The 14,100-nt window shown below is 49.7% G+C and overlaps 1 protein-coding gene and 2 long non-coding RNA genes across 16 annotated transcripts in view; 1 reads left to right on the top strand and 2 right to left on the bottom strand.

Annotated features, from left to right (window-relative positions):
- Nucleotides 1-6,077, bottom strand: part of Atp11a (ATPase, class VI, type 11A) — a 111,713-nt gene extending 105,636 nt beyond the window's left edge. For 6 of the 12 annotated variants that reach the window (XM_006508837.3, XM_006508834.3, XM_011242067.2 and 3 more), the window contains exon 1: nucleotides 5,741-5,833. In XM_006508837.3, coding sequence (XP_006508900.1) covers nucleotides 5,741-5,779 — 39 coding nt within the window. In that variant the 5' untranslated portion in view covers nucleotides 5,780-5,833. Of the gene's footprint in view, nucleotides 1-5,740 lie in introns of all 12 variants that reach the window. The other 6 variants (NR_121603.1, XM_011242069.2, NM_001293668.1 and 3 more) reach the window with 2 other exon arrangements.
- Nucleotides 6,078-6,196: 119 nt separating this feature from the next.
- Nucleotides 6,197-9,270, top strand: Gm33587. Of its 2 annotated transcripts, none has more exons than XR_378725.3 (3): nucleotides 6,197-6,406; nucleotides 8,434-8,588; nucleotides 8,934-9,270. It is a non-coding gene; the product is annotated as a predicted gene, 33587 (long non-coding RNA). The 2 variants fall into 2 exon arrangements; XR_870152.1 differs by having other exon boundaries at nucleotides 6,358-6,406; nucleotides 8,445-8,588.
- Nucleotides 9,271-11,784: 2,514 nt separating this feature from the next.
- Gm39133 lies at nucleotides 11,785-13,892 on the bottom strand. Of its 2 annotated transcripts, none has more exons than XR_870150.1 (3): nucleotides 13,722-13,892; nucleotides 12,326-12,456; nucleotides 11,785-11,991 (listed from the first exon to the last, which is right to left on the bottom strand). It is a non-coding gene; the product is annotated as a predicted gene, 39133 (long non-coding RNA). The 2 variants fall into 2 exon arrangements; XR_870151.1 differs by lacking the exon at nucleotides 13,722-13,892 and adding an exon at nucleotides 13,650-13,667.
- Nucleotides 13,893-14,100: the final 208 nt, after the last annotated feature.

Raw genomic sequence — 14,100 nt, 5'->3', positions numbered from 1 at the left:
GGGTCCTAACAAGGGGAGAAGAGTTCACAAGGCACCTAAGGGTGATGGCAAGCAACAAGGCAGGCACCAGGCATCAGACGCTCAGGCCCCCACAGCCTTCACACTGCCCCCTTTCTCCACTGGACACACTACCCAGCTCAGACTCAGTCAGTCCCTCAGCCCTCGGGATGTTGCCCAATGGGACCTGCTGGACCAATGGTATGGTCTGAATACAAAGCATCCCCCTGCAAAAGGCTTATCATGGTGTGACCCCCAGCTGCCAGTCAGTCATGGCAGACAACTGGACTATGAAGGTTCTGACCTGATCAACAGATTAACATAGTAATGAATTCATAAATACTGGGGTCACTGGAAGGTACTAGAAAAACTAGGTGACTGGGATTGTGCCCTGGAAAGACAAAGACATACCTTGTCTCTGGGATGCCTGGTTCGATCTCTGGCTCATTTCCTCTCCCCACTTCTGTCTCTCTCCTTCCTCTCCTCTCTCACTTCTTTCCTGGCCACCTACCAAGAAGCAAGTCCTTTGATCTTCATGTAATCCCACAATGATGCCCAGTGGACCTTGTTTTCATGGTCTGAAACCATAAGCTAAAAGTACATCTTCTTCTTTCAACTGTTATCTGTGATGTCAAAAGGCGATCACGTCCTACCAGGAATCCTGGCTTGTATTCAGTTTGCTTCTCCATCCTGAAGTGGCTACCCCAAAATGGGGATCTCCATCTCTGACATAAAGTGTGAGTATGTAGACCACTTGAAGATGCTTTAGTCAGGTGAGAGGGATATCACCGAGGTCAAGAAGATGCTGGGGTGAACACCTTCCCCCACCCCTGAGAGTGGGATAAGACAAGGTGGGAGGGAGGAGAGTCTGGTCAGCTCCATTTGGTAAGCCATGAATGAGCAATGAGGACACTGACTGACTATACGCCATGGGGTAGATGATGTCACCCAAACAGGAAGAGGGTTGGGGCGGGATCCAGAGTACAAACTATAGAACTGGTCTCCATCAGAATGGGAACTGTTGTCCAAACCGGGGAGGAGGCCAGGACAGAAACAGCAGAGCTGTGGACTGTGCACAGGGATATGGTATGCTGTCTGCATCCTTTACAAACATCCAGGCAGGTTTTCAGATGCCCCATGAAGAGGGAGTGCAGGTCTGCTGAGAAGCAGGACAGCACATGGTGTCCAAAATGAGGTGCCCCACTCAAGGTGCATCAACCACATGGAGGGACTGTGTCCTAAACACTGTGGGCCCCTGGGAGTGGGCAGCACCTACAGTCCTTGCTTTACAGACCAGGAGACAGTCTGAAAAAGCTAACCAGCAGCCCCAGGTACCCACCCAGGTGGAGGCAGAAACAAAGGTGAGTGAGGACCCAAGAGACAGATGCCTAACCTCTAGAACTCTGCATCCACCCTGAGCTCCTCGGCCATCAGCATCCCAGCCAGGCAAAAATAGTACCTACTCAATCTTGTCATATTTCCAGTGCTGTAAAAATGGCTTTCTATTGATTTGTATTACAAATAAATAGCACTCTTACCTGCGTTTGACTCGGTTAAAAGAACATTTGTAAGTCTGAGATGTAGGAATCTCGCACCCGGCCTGTCGGTGTCAAGCAGAGGGCGCAGGCGCCCACAGCAGTTTGTGTGTGCAGCTGGGAGCACATCCTCCAGCAGGGCCCCAGGCAGGGAGGCACAGCGCGTGCCTGTTAACAGTCATGCCAGCTCAGCTAACTGTAAACTGAGGACAGCGTTCTCATTTCTGGAAACCTAACTGGCCGTAATGGTACAAGCCTCTCTCCCCTGGCTTATTAAATCCAGGCTCCGGCATGGAATGAAAGCATCTGATGATTGCTTGTCCTGATGAGTAGACGTGCAGTAGGGCTCCACGAGTGGGTAAGCTTTGGTGCAAGGAGTAACATGATTTATCCAACCTTTAACATTTAACCTAAAGGCTAACTATACAGCTGGAATGATTGCTCAGAAATGTCTAATCACAACACACCGGCCTCTGAAGGCAGGCAGGCGCTGGACAAACTTGTCTAGTTGCCGCCTTGTTAAATATGTGTTAAGTATAAACTTTACAAGTTCATCCTATAGCCTGCTTCCACTGTGTTGGACACGGACCATCCATTAGCTTGGGGGTTTTATGCCTAAGGAATCACTTACTTCAAACACCAGAAGGCCCTTGGTGGTTAAGTGGTTTCACTTTGTATCCGGGAATATGGACTCTGGGGGCTGAACAGGAAGGTCTGGATTCCCAGAGCTGGATTAGGAGCAGGAAGCCCAGTGAGAGAAGTCTCTTAGAACTGGCAAACTCACACTGAACCCTGACGTCCATGATACAAACCACCTGGTAATAAAAATGAAGAGGCCAGGTGTGGTGACATACACCTTTAATCCCAGCACTCAGGAGGCAGAGCCAGGCAGACCTCTGTGAGTTTGAGGCCAGACTGATCTATGCACTGAGTTCTAGGACAGCCTGAGTTCATAGTAAAACCCTATCCAAAAAGAAGGAGGATGAGAAGGAGCAGGAGAAGAGGACAGGGAAGGAAAAGAGGAAGAGAAGAGGGAGGGAGGAGAAGAAGATGAAGAAGAGGAGGAAGTAGGAGGAAGAAGAGGAGGAAGAGGAGAAGAAGAATCGTGCATGCTTATACTTTCTTAAACTTTTGGAGAAGTATAAAGTAAATGCTTGAACTCCTCAGAAGTCAAGACTGTCTTTTTCTAATACAAATAAATGTAAGACTGGAGTGGTGGCCTGGTGGTTAACAGGCTGCTCTTCCAGCACGCCCGTGTGAGCTCACATGGCCTGTAACTCCAGTCCCAGGTGATCCTCTCTGACCTCTGCAGGCATCAGGCATGAACACAGCATGTTTACATATGCAAACACAGCATGTTTACATGTAGGCAAAGAAGCCATTCACATAAAACAGAATGAAAAAGAAGTCTGAATGAGCTGAATAGGGAGGTGCTGCCTGCTATTCAGCCACTGTTGAAGGTGAAGCGGGAAGACCACACACTTAAGACCCACCTGGATACAAATAGAGTTCAAGGCCAGCCTGAGCAACTTAGGAAGAGCCTGTCTCAAAGCAGGAACTCAAAGGACCTAGGGATATAATTCAGAGGTAGACCACTTGCTGAGCATGCACGAAGTCCTAGGTTCAATCGCAAGTTGTCACCAAGAAAGAAAGAAGGTAAAGTGGGGGAAGCCTCAGGCTTAGACAATGTGTGCTGCCTGCAAAGCAAATTTTAGAAGGCAGAGGCTCTGACAAGCCATAAAACCTAATAAATGAAATCCAGGCCCCATCACAGAAACACGTCACTCAGACATGACAAAACGAAGCTCTTGACCTACAGGGACTTGAGGGGAAATCAAATCCCTTCAGCATGAGCCAGGAGGCAAAAGGGAAAGGGCCTCCCTCCATGAGGAGCCTGGCCTGGGAAGCTGCCTCTAAGAAAGCTCTGCAACTGCTCCTGCTTGGCTGGCAGCAGTGCCCCGTGCCTCGCTTTCCGCTATTTTATCTTTCCCAAGTATACAAACCATACCCACCACCAATTCATTCCCCTACTCTCCCAGGAAAGCCCTGTGGGGAACCAACTAACTTCCACCCCTTTTTAACAGGGCTTTGGGTCAGGTAGCCAATGCATTTAATCCCAGCACTGGGAAGTCAGAGGCACACAGATCTCTGTGAGATCAGGACTAGCCTAGACTACATAGTGAGATCCAGACCAACCAATCACACTTAGGGAGATTCTCTCAAAAAAGTAAAAGTTTTGAAGGGTTCCAGAACTCCACCCCTACCCCCTAGGGAACCTTGGCATTAGGTGCTGGTAAACTTGTTGAGCCTCTCCGGGGAACCAGGCCCCATCCTTACCCCTTTTCTAGACTAAGACACTCAATCTTCACAAGAACTGCAAGGCACAGTGACAAGGACACTGCAGCAGGACAACCCTAGGAGCCAGGCCCACCAGGTCCACGGCTGCAAAGGCCTCCTCTAGCCTCTGCCGGGAGGCTCCGCAGCTGGTCCTCCGAGAGGGTCGGGTCGCTGACTTGAGCCACACTCCTCACTTTACATATCTAAGAGGAAGTGTCACTGGCTCTATATGTGCTCCTTAAAATGCCTAAGATGCATGATATGACTTAGACTATATCTGGAACATCGGCTACTACAAGAGCGCATGAGCTGTTCACACAGCTATGTGACCAACGTGTAGCATGGGGCGGACTGGCCTCAAAGACAGAGTTCTCTCTTTCATTTACCTGCCTGTATTCGCTGCCGAGAACTGACCCAGGACAAAATACCTATGACAGTGTTCTTGTCCAAGGGCTGATGACTCCTTCTTTAGCAACCTATGGCCTTAGAGGGAGCTGTGGTGCTTTTATTGCTCTCAGGAATTCTGACTGTGTGAAAGGCAGCAGGCTACAGAGGAGAGGCTCATTTCTGTAGAATGAGTCGAATAAACCAGGAGATAAGAATATCCAATCTCTTTTTCTCTTCTTATAAAAGAAAATATAATTTAACCTCACATCTTGGAAGATAAATACATAATAAGAAAACAAGCCATAACTGTTTCGGGGAAAAGTCAAATTAATTTCATGGCTTAGACTCGAGTTTAAGGCCTGTGGCAGAGCAGTCAAAAATGAGATGAGCAGAAGGAATAACATTCCATAACTTACATTCCAGATGCATTATCAAATAATTAAGAGTGGCAAAGTTCGTTAAGGAATATCTGCAGCCTAGATTTGAGAGAAAATACCACTTCGAAAGTAGAATAGCACAGCAAAAAGAAACTAACTTGAAATTTTACCTAGATAAGGAAATATAAAATAGCTGAAGGCTTGCCTAAGGGCACTGTGGAAGTAAAAGACAGCACCAGGGACGGAAAATTCGTCCTGTGGCCCTGGGAAGCTGGCAGGTGACTGTCTACAGGGACCAAGAAGACCACCCCTCCTCCTTTCGCTTCCCACGGGGGTGGGGTGGGGTGGGGTGGGGTGGGGAGGGCTGCAGTTTCCTAGTCTCATTCTTTGCTTACTGGAAGGCCAAAATTGGATGGAAATTAACCAGAAAAGCAAGAAGAAAAACCCGGGTAAATTCCCCTTCAGAAAAACCCACATCCAAGGACAAGTGTCACTCAGAGAAGCTAGAGAGAGCCGGCTCTGGTCCCCTCCGTACCCAGCCCGCACTGGGCAAGGCACGCGCTCCTCAAACCTGTGACCACCCCGCGCCAGCTGCCGTACAATAGGTCCTTGTGTCCAGCTTAGGGAAGACAAGCTGTCCCGGGGCAGATTCTCTCTTTTCTGTACACACACCCACTTTGCTCCATCCCGGCTGATGGATGCCACCTACCTCCCTGGTCTCCCCTGGTGAGGCACTCCGTCACTAACCGCGCAGCAGCATCCAAGGGAGCCGGGAACTACGCACTCGGACCTGGCTGACTACTTTCAGAGATGGCAAACTTCACTTCTGACTCCCCTGTGGAGGCTCCCCGCTTCCCCGCAGCCCCGTACATATGTCCCAGCCGGTCCCGGTCCCCGCGTCGGCCCGCCCCGCTGGGGCTGAGCGCAACCCCCATAAGGATGGATGTCCCTCGACCCCGGGATCGACCCGGCTGCAACTGCCTTCCGGGTGGGCCTGGCCGAGCGCAGGTGGAGCGCGGCGGGGACCCGACGGCGGGACGTTCCGGGCCTGAACCCTGACCCAGACCCGGACCCCGGACCCCGGACCCATCACAGAGAGCCACTCACGTATCTGCGCACGAGCGTCCTCAATAGACTGCAGTCCATGGTTATCGCTCCCGGCTCCGCGAGCCCCTGGGCTGCGGGCGCTAGCGCAGCCGCCCCCCGCCCGGTCACGGCCTGGGCGGCGCGGGGGGCGGCCGCGGCCCCTCCGCGCTCATGCCCCGCCGGCGGCGGCCAAGGGTCTCGGCCCGCGCGCAGGCGGCTCGGAGGAGGCGGCCTGCGCCCGGCGCTACTCCCGTCGGGCCGACGCGGCCTGCGCTCGATGCTCCGCGCCTGCTCCTCCCGCGGCCGCCGCGCCTCTGGAGCCGGCTCTGCCCCGCTGCGCCCCGCGCGTCACGGGCGCGTGTGAGCATGCGCGCGCCGCAGCCCCCGCCCCGGCCCCGCGCGCGCCGCGACTCCCTAGCGCGTCGCCGCCGCCCTGTTGCTTCCGCCTCCCTGCGGGACTGGGGGAGGGGGGGCGGGGGGGGCTGTCATCGCCCCCGCGTGGCTCGTCGGGTGCTGATCCACCCCTTCTCCACCCCCGCCCCGTTCACTCCTCTTCTAAAACGGAAGCCTGGCTGTGAGCCCAGGACTCCATGGCGAGTGCCATGGGCCTGGGTCCCTAGGCCTGCGGGGGGGGGGGGGGGGTCACACCTCCTGCCGTGGCGTGGACAGAAGACACAGGATCCTCAGGTGGCTACAGGGAGCGAACATTACCACCCCTTTTGGGACTGACTCCCTTGGAGACCAAACCAAACACGTCCTGATCCAGCTCTCATGACTCACTACTCTCTACCTCTACCTACTCCTGGGGCCCAGTCTCTGTCCTGCCTTCCAGAAACCAGGCCTCAGGGAAGACCCTCCACAGTCCTGGGTTTTACCTTGTGGTCCAGCCCCCTGTCAAATGCTTCCTGCTTCTACCTTACAACTGTATCACCATGGCTAGCACCCAGGGAAGGTGGTTCTTTGCTGCCTAGGTGTGAAGTGGCACATGGCTGAACAACCTTCCTTACCTCCAGCCCAGCCGTAATCTAGCTAATGTTTACTGGTTCCACATCCCTTGCTTTTGCTTCTGATAACGGTAGAACCAGAGACGAGGGATCTGCAGTGGCCGATCAGGAGCACCAGACCTGAGGATTAGGAATGTATTTGAGAGCGTTCTGACAGGGTGTGGAGGAGATCTGACTTTGCTATGGTTTGGATTAGACACTGGTGGCAATGGTGCCAGTGACTAAACTGATCTCCTGAGCCACCACCGCCTTCTACCCTGTTTTCTACCTAAGTTCTACACCAGTGCTCACCACGGAGCACCAGCTACAGACACCCAGCCAGCCTCAGGGCAAAGGGTTTTCTCTCCGGGCTTCCTGGACTTGCTGTGAGCCTGGTGGAGTTGGCAGTCAGCGCTCATTGGTACTCCTAGCTGTGGTGTGGACTCTTGAGGACAGCAGGCCTCTATGTCTAGGGACTAGCTGCTGGCCTCAGTGGGCCTGACTGGGCTGTTCATGTGTCTCTGATGCTCTATCTCTTTCCTACCATGACTGCTGGGCCAAATTGTAGGCTATTGGCCAATTACAATTGCAGTGGGTATTCCTGGCACAGATGTGCCTCAGGATAAAGCCTTCCTATCTATCCTTAGAGAATGTTCTACTTGGAGGAATGTTTCATTTCCTTCCTTCCTTTCTTTTTTCTTGTTTGGATTTTTGAGACCGAATCTTCATTCTAGGCTGGTCTCAAACTCTATACAAACATCCTGCCTCAGCCTCTGAAGTGTTGGAACACAGGAGTGAGCCCTGGTGTCTAGCTTATTCTTCATACAGAGCAAAGCACTTCCCTGGTGGTGCAACAGGAGTGAGTGACTTCATCCTCTGAGCCTTCACCCTTTGTGGGGCTCAGGACTCTCTGGCTCCCTCCAGCTGACACCATTCATTCTAGCAAGTGGCTGACTTGCTAATTAACACATAGAGGAACATGCTGGAGGCTGTTTAGGAAGGTTTCCTTGCTTTTAAGAAATCGAGAGTTTATTGTATATGGGATGGATCCCCCAGACATGTTGTGGATGCCAACAAGAGCCTGCTGACAGGAGCCTGATATAGCTGTCTCCTGAGAGGCTCTGCCAGTGCCTGACAAATACAGAAGTGGATGCTCACAGCCATCCATTGGACGGAGCACAGGGTCCCCAATGAAGGAGCTAGAGAAAGGACCCAAGGAGCTGAAGGGGTTTGCAGCCCCATAGGAGGAACAGCAATATGAACTAACCAGTAACCCCAGCGCTCCCTGGGACTAAACCACCAATCAAAGAAAACGCATGGTGTGGGACTCATGGCTCCAGCTGCCTATGTAAGCAGAGGATGGCCTAGTCAGTCATCAATGGGAGGAGAGGCCCTTGGTCTTGTGAAGGTTCTAAGCCCCAGTGTAGAGGAAGGCCAGGGCCAGGAAGTAGGAGTGGGCAGGTTAGTGAGCAGGGGAAGGGGGCAGGGGATAGGGGGTTTTCGGAGGGGAAACCAGGAAAGGGGATAACATTTAAAATGTAAATAAAGAAAATATCTAATAAGAAAAGAAAAGAAAAGAAAAGAAAAGAAAAGAAAAGAAAAGAAAAGAAAAGAAAAGGAGGATTCAAAGCAAACAAAAAACAAAAACAAAAAACCAACAAAAAAGAAAGCATGTGTTTCTCTTTTAAGAATGGATGCTGTTGTCTGGAGGTGCTGCTTACTGCTTTGCAGTCTCTTTTCAGACACCAGAGGACCAGAGGAGGTAGCCAGAGGAACGCATTCTTGCTGGGGACAGAAGCATGACCAAAGTGAGAGGAGCCTAGGATGTCATAGACCCATTAACCCAGGCTAACCAGAAACTTGGTAAAGAGTGAATGTAATACCAGGTGAGTTGGGTTTTCCATTACCAACAGATGTTAGCACTTTAACTTTAAACCCGTGAAAAAGAAGTTAAGACTCTGTTAAAATACCAGAAACTCTAACTCATTCTGTGAGCCTGTTAGTCAGTGCTGTGTAACAAGCAATTGAAGCAGTAGGGAGCCGGCGCTGGCCAGCTCTCCCAGACTTGGCAGGTTGTTCTGCCCTCCCTGGTGTTGGCTGGAAATCTGTAAGCTACTATATTCTTTTGGAGGCTCTGCCAAGGTAGGAATGTCGTCATAGCTCAAGTCACGTGTGCAGTGTCCCTGAGGTGGGGACTGGGGGTTACTGGAAGAGCAGGTCATTCTTTTCAGATGGCTTCTTACTACTCTGTGAGCTAGCCTGGGCTTCTTCACACAATGGCTTGGTTCCTCAAGAGACAAAATGAACACTACAGAACCACTAAAGGCTGAGTTTGGAGGCCCCAGAGCGTTCGCTCGGCCACACTCTTCTGGAGAAACTGAGATCATAGGCTTCTGCCTCCCTCCATAAGGAACACCAGTAAGCCACATTTCCATGAGAGCCTCTGGCCACCACAGCTGCTTTGCCCCAAGACAGCAAGCCATGTCCGATGGGAGGACATCTTATTTCCTGGGCCCTGTACAAGACCATTTGTCTGGAATCTTCTTCTTCAGAATAAACTCTTATTGGATTATCTTTCTTTGGTTAATTTCAGTCTCCTTTAGTCGCAGGTAATGGCTTCTCCCCTCAGAGTCACTAAAGTTTCGTGCCACCAGTGAGACCATGTACTCATTTGCTCAAAGCAGTTTGTCTAACCCTGTAGAAGATGGTCACTTGGGGAAGTCTTTTTAATGATGCTTGCCCGAGATGGCCCTCTCTGTCCCAACCATTCCCCACCAGGGCTTTCTAAAACTGGCAGCTACGGCATGCTGAGCCCTGAGCTGCTGAGGAAGGTTTTGTTGGGGATGGCTACAGTCATCGATCTCCCACTCTGGCACAGCTAGGGATCTTGTATGTACAGGTTCTCAACAAATTGTGGAAAGATTAAATTACACGTAGACTGCCGTTTCTTCAGCAGGAAGAACAAAGGGAGGCCGTGAAGCACTGCCAATGAAAAGAAAAGCTTACGGTCTACAGAAGTTCATCCAAGGGTTCCCGTGACTGTGTACAAACTCTGTGGACTGAGGTCCCAGACTCTGGATGCCCCTGGGATCATGCTAGCAGCCAGGTTCTGCAACACTTCCCTGGAATGTACCTCGGGGGTATTTGTGGGTGATACCAGTTTACTCATTTATTCTCAGACAGGGTTTCACCACATAGCCCAGAGGCTTGGTTAGGGTTTCTGTAGCTATGATCAAGCACTCTGACCAAAAATAGCTTGGGGAGGAAAGGGTTTGTATTTTTACAACTCTCGGCTCACACTCCATCACTGAGGGAAGCCAGGGTGGGGACCTCCAGGCGGGAGCTGAAGCAGAGCTGTGCTGTGGACTGCTTACTGGCTTGCTCCTGATGCTTTGTTCAGCCTGCTTTTTTTGTACCACACAGTATGGCCTGACCAGAGGCAGCACTGCTCCTGTGGGCTGGGCCCTTCCACATCAAGCATCAATCAAGAAAATGCCTGACAGACTTACCTGCAGGCCAGTTTCTCAGTTGAGATGCCCTCTTCCCAGGTACCTTTAGATCTGTGTCAAATTGACAAAATAATAAATAAATAAACTAACAAATAAATAAAATATTTTAAAAGCCTAGCACATTCAGGCTAGCCCCAAATTCACAATCTACCTGCCTCTGCCTCTCAAATCTTCCAAGTGTTGAGATTAAAAGTGTACACCAGCAGGGCAGTGGTGGCACACGCCTTTAATCCTAGTACTTGGGAGGCAGAGGCAGGAGGATTTCTGAGTTTGAGGCCAGCCTGGTCTACAGAGTGAGTTCCAGGACAGCCAGGGCTACACAGAGAAACCCTGTCTCAAAAACAAACAAACAAAAAAGTGTACACCATACCTGGACATGAAGCTTTATAGTTTTACAAAACAAAGTCACAAATCCAGGCAAGTTTAAAACACATTGGTGGGTACAATAGAAAGAAGGTTACAGCAAGATGGGAGAGTTTTTCTATAGACCTTCTCTATAACATCAGATTCCATCTGATGTTATGTTAGCTTTGGGGTTGGTGAAAGCTGGTGGTCTGCTAAGTCAATAGATTCTGAAAGATGTTTATTAATCACAGGATGTTACTTCTGACACTGAGGTGGCCAAGAAAAGGCTACTCAGAGGACTAAAGCTAGCTCAAGAACTGCTCTAGGGTCTCCAACATCCAAACTTTTCCCTATCTTCTCATCAGCTGATCCCTGCACATAACAGCCCCATCCAGGAATTCTCTTTGGTGGGCCTCTGAGGTTTTGCCTCCCCTGTACCATGGGTCTTTGCTTCTTCAAGGATCAGAGGGTCCCTGGTGCCTCCAGAGGCTCTGTTTACCCAAGTAGCTGCCTGCCCCCCAAGTGAGACTTTGGGGGTTTAGTTTGCCTCTCAACATCTTATTTTCCTCTTATTTTTCAGAGACTATGTAATAGTATGCCAGAAATTCTTTAATTTTTCTATACTCCCCCATCTTAGCTTCTAAAGGACCAATGATTTTAATCCCAGTTTTCTTAAAAAGAAAAAGAAAACCAAGTTCTGTGGTGTGTAAAATTTCTAATAAAGTAAACAAAGGCAATTTGTTGTACCTATTTTTGAACAATAAGTTTAATATAAACTTATTACTTGTCTGACAAACTAAATAAATGGCAGGCAATCTGAAATAGGAGTTGGACGGTCACTAGCCATTTGTCATTATTCAGGGAAATTTGTGTTTTGCTTGAGCAAACCTCTTGGATATTAGATAACATGGCTTTAAAGGATGTTCTATTTATGGGTACTTTCCAGAAAATAAGGAAAATGGTCTCTCTTGCCCCATTACTCTTATAAATAGGAAGACAAAATGTTTTTCCTTAAAATATCTTCCATTTATTGTAATTTGTAAGAATATTTGATCAGTTTTAACTGGAAATGACCTAAATGTGCTCAGAACGTGCGGGCTATGGCAGTCCATGCCTAGAATTCTAACACTTGGGAGGCTGGAGCAAGAGAATCAAGAATTTAAGGCCAGTCTCCCTCACAGAGTGAGACCTTAAAAAAGATAAAAAATTTTAAAACACTAAGAAAACATGTTTTCAGAAACTGGAGGCTAGATGTTACAGCATCCCCTAAAATCTCAACCCTCGGAAGGTGGAGGCAGGGGATTGAGGAGTTCAAGGTCATTCTTCAGCCACGTACCAAGTTGAAGGCCATGAGAGAAGGGGAGGAAGGAGGGCAGCTCAGTCGGTGATGTGCTGGCCACATGAGCATGGGGATCTGATTTCAGGTCTCCGGCCCCTGTGTAAAAACACAATATGTGGGTGTGTCTTCAGCACTGGGGGCCTGCTGGCCAGCAAGTCTAATAGGATCCAGGTTCAGTAAGGACCTGTATCCAAATATAAGGTGGAGAACACTAGAGGAGGACACCTAACATCAGCTTACGATAGGTGTTTGTACATGTCTGTGTGCATTTACCACAAGCACAGGCTCACAAGTGAGTACACAGGCACCACACACACATGTGCACAGACACACGCACACACACATACACTCCTTACTAAAGACATTAGGCCAAATGAGGTCAGAGAGCTATAGGGTTTCATTTATAAAAATATAAGGTCCCTAGAGCTACCAAGGTCGTAGCAGCAGAGTAGACTGTGGGTGCCAGGAGCTGAGGTGAACGAGCAGTTGGTGTTCAATGAGCCCATTCCAGCAGAGAAGGCAGAATGTCCCAGAGATAAATGTGTGGCCATGCTGATGACTCTGGAATCAAAATGCTTAATGTTACACAGTTGTGTTTTTTTTAAAATCACATTAAAATCAATTACTGTCCTAGAATGAGAGAGAGAATTTTGTGTGTTAATATTCTATCATCCTGACTTCAATTTCAGAAGACAAACCTCATGTGCTACAATTTTTTTTCTGTTGTGTTAAAACATAGTACATATGAATAGGGCTCTGCATGGACATCCTATGCAGTCATGAAGCCTGCACAGAGCAAACCCAACCTCTCGTTCTCACCCATGCCTACTCCCAATACCTAGTAATCACCATTCTTTCTGACCATTTCAATGCCTTTGGGTTCCACCTAGAAAAGAACATAAGGCCCTTTCTTGTGCTTTGGCTCCATCCATCTTTCTCCTTTGGGTCTTATTTGGGCCTGATGACACTGGCTGTGTGTATGCATTGAATTATCTTTATCCTCTCATCTGTGGATGGGCTGTGGGCTGGTCCTTCCTCTCAGCCATGGGGGATTTTGCTGGTTCTCAAAGGCAAACCAGCAGGAGACAATAATTCTGTTACAAGATTACAGGGAAAGAGGTCTGGGACCCTCATGAGGTTGTGCTGACATCCAAGTTGGGTGGAATTCAACCTGAGTTGCTTAGATCTGGTAAGGAAGTCAGCGGCACAGGCTTGTCTGGAGGCCGGTATTTTTACTTGCAAACCTATAATTTCAAGGTCAATTTGGGGAAGGGGGTGTCTATTTCCCCTAATTCCACAAGCTTACACTGGAAGACGCCCAGGCCCAAGGCAGGGTTCACGCAGAGCCACATTGGCTCCTAAGACCAGGCCTCCAGTTACATCATGTTTCTCAGAGAGACATCAGTCACATGGTGTCTCTCAGTTATGGCCACTCCAGCCTCACCCCCACTCACTAAACCTAATCACCCATGACCTACTGACATGAAGTCAGTCTCTGTCACCTGTTCAGCCCTGGGACATAAGAGGGCTGGACTGGAATCTCTTTCTAAAGCTTTCCCTCCAGGTTCATCCTTCCTGGAGGAAGAGAACCACAAATATGGCTCTGGTGCCAGGCAGAGGGACCAGACGCCCTTCAACAAATCCCTCAGGACTCCAAGCCCTGTCATGTGTTGGGGACAGTGACACCACCTAGCTCTTGGATTGTTTTGAAGAGTGAATGAATTACTCAAGGCTTAGCTCAAGTGGGCACCTACCCAAGCAATCTCACCACTCTCGCTGAGCATGGCCCTTCTCCTGCCCTTGTTGAGGGCAAGTGCTGGTCTCACCTGCCTTGTCTCCAGGTCCAGCACTCCACGTTCTCATTAGTGCCGGGATCCTGCTGCTTAACCACGCACAGGACTCTGTACTGAGAAGCAGCTTGGCAGTGTCACCACACAGGTCCATTTCCCCAACTGACCATGAGTCCCTGACGTCCACTGGGTACTGATGCGGATCTCGTTTCCCTGCCCTTTGTGCTGGCCACTGCACACAGAGGCAGAGGGTGAGGCTTAGGGGCAGGGATAGCCCCAGCTGCCATCTCTGCTCCTTACAATACTCAGATTGTGATTCCAAAAGAAACTGGGCCAAAGCAGAGATAGAGCATCAGAGTGGGAACACAGCATTTGGGAAGAGAGAGAGCTAGCCTTCTCTTACCCTGGCTTGAGC

This window comes from Mus musculus, chromosome 8 (genome assembly GCF_000001635.26).
Source record: "Mus musculus strain C57BL/6J chromosome 8, GRCm38.p6 C57BL/6J".
In the NCBI taxonomy this organism is placed as follows: domain Eukaryota; kingdom Metazoa; phylum Chordata; class Mammalia; order Rodentia; family Muridae; genus Mus; species Mus musculus.
This window is presented reverse-complemented; position numbering and strand designations above follow the sequence as displayed.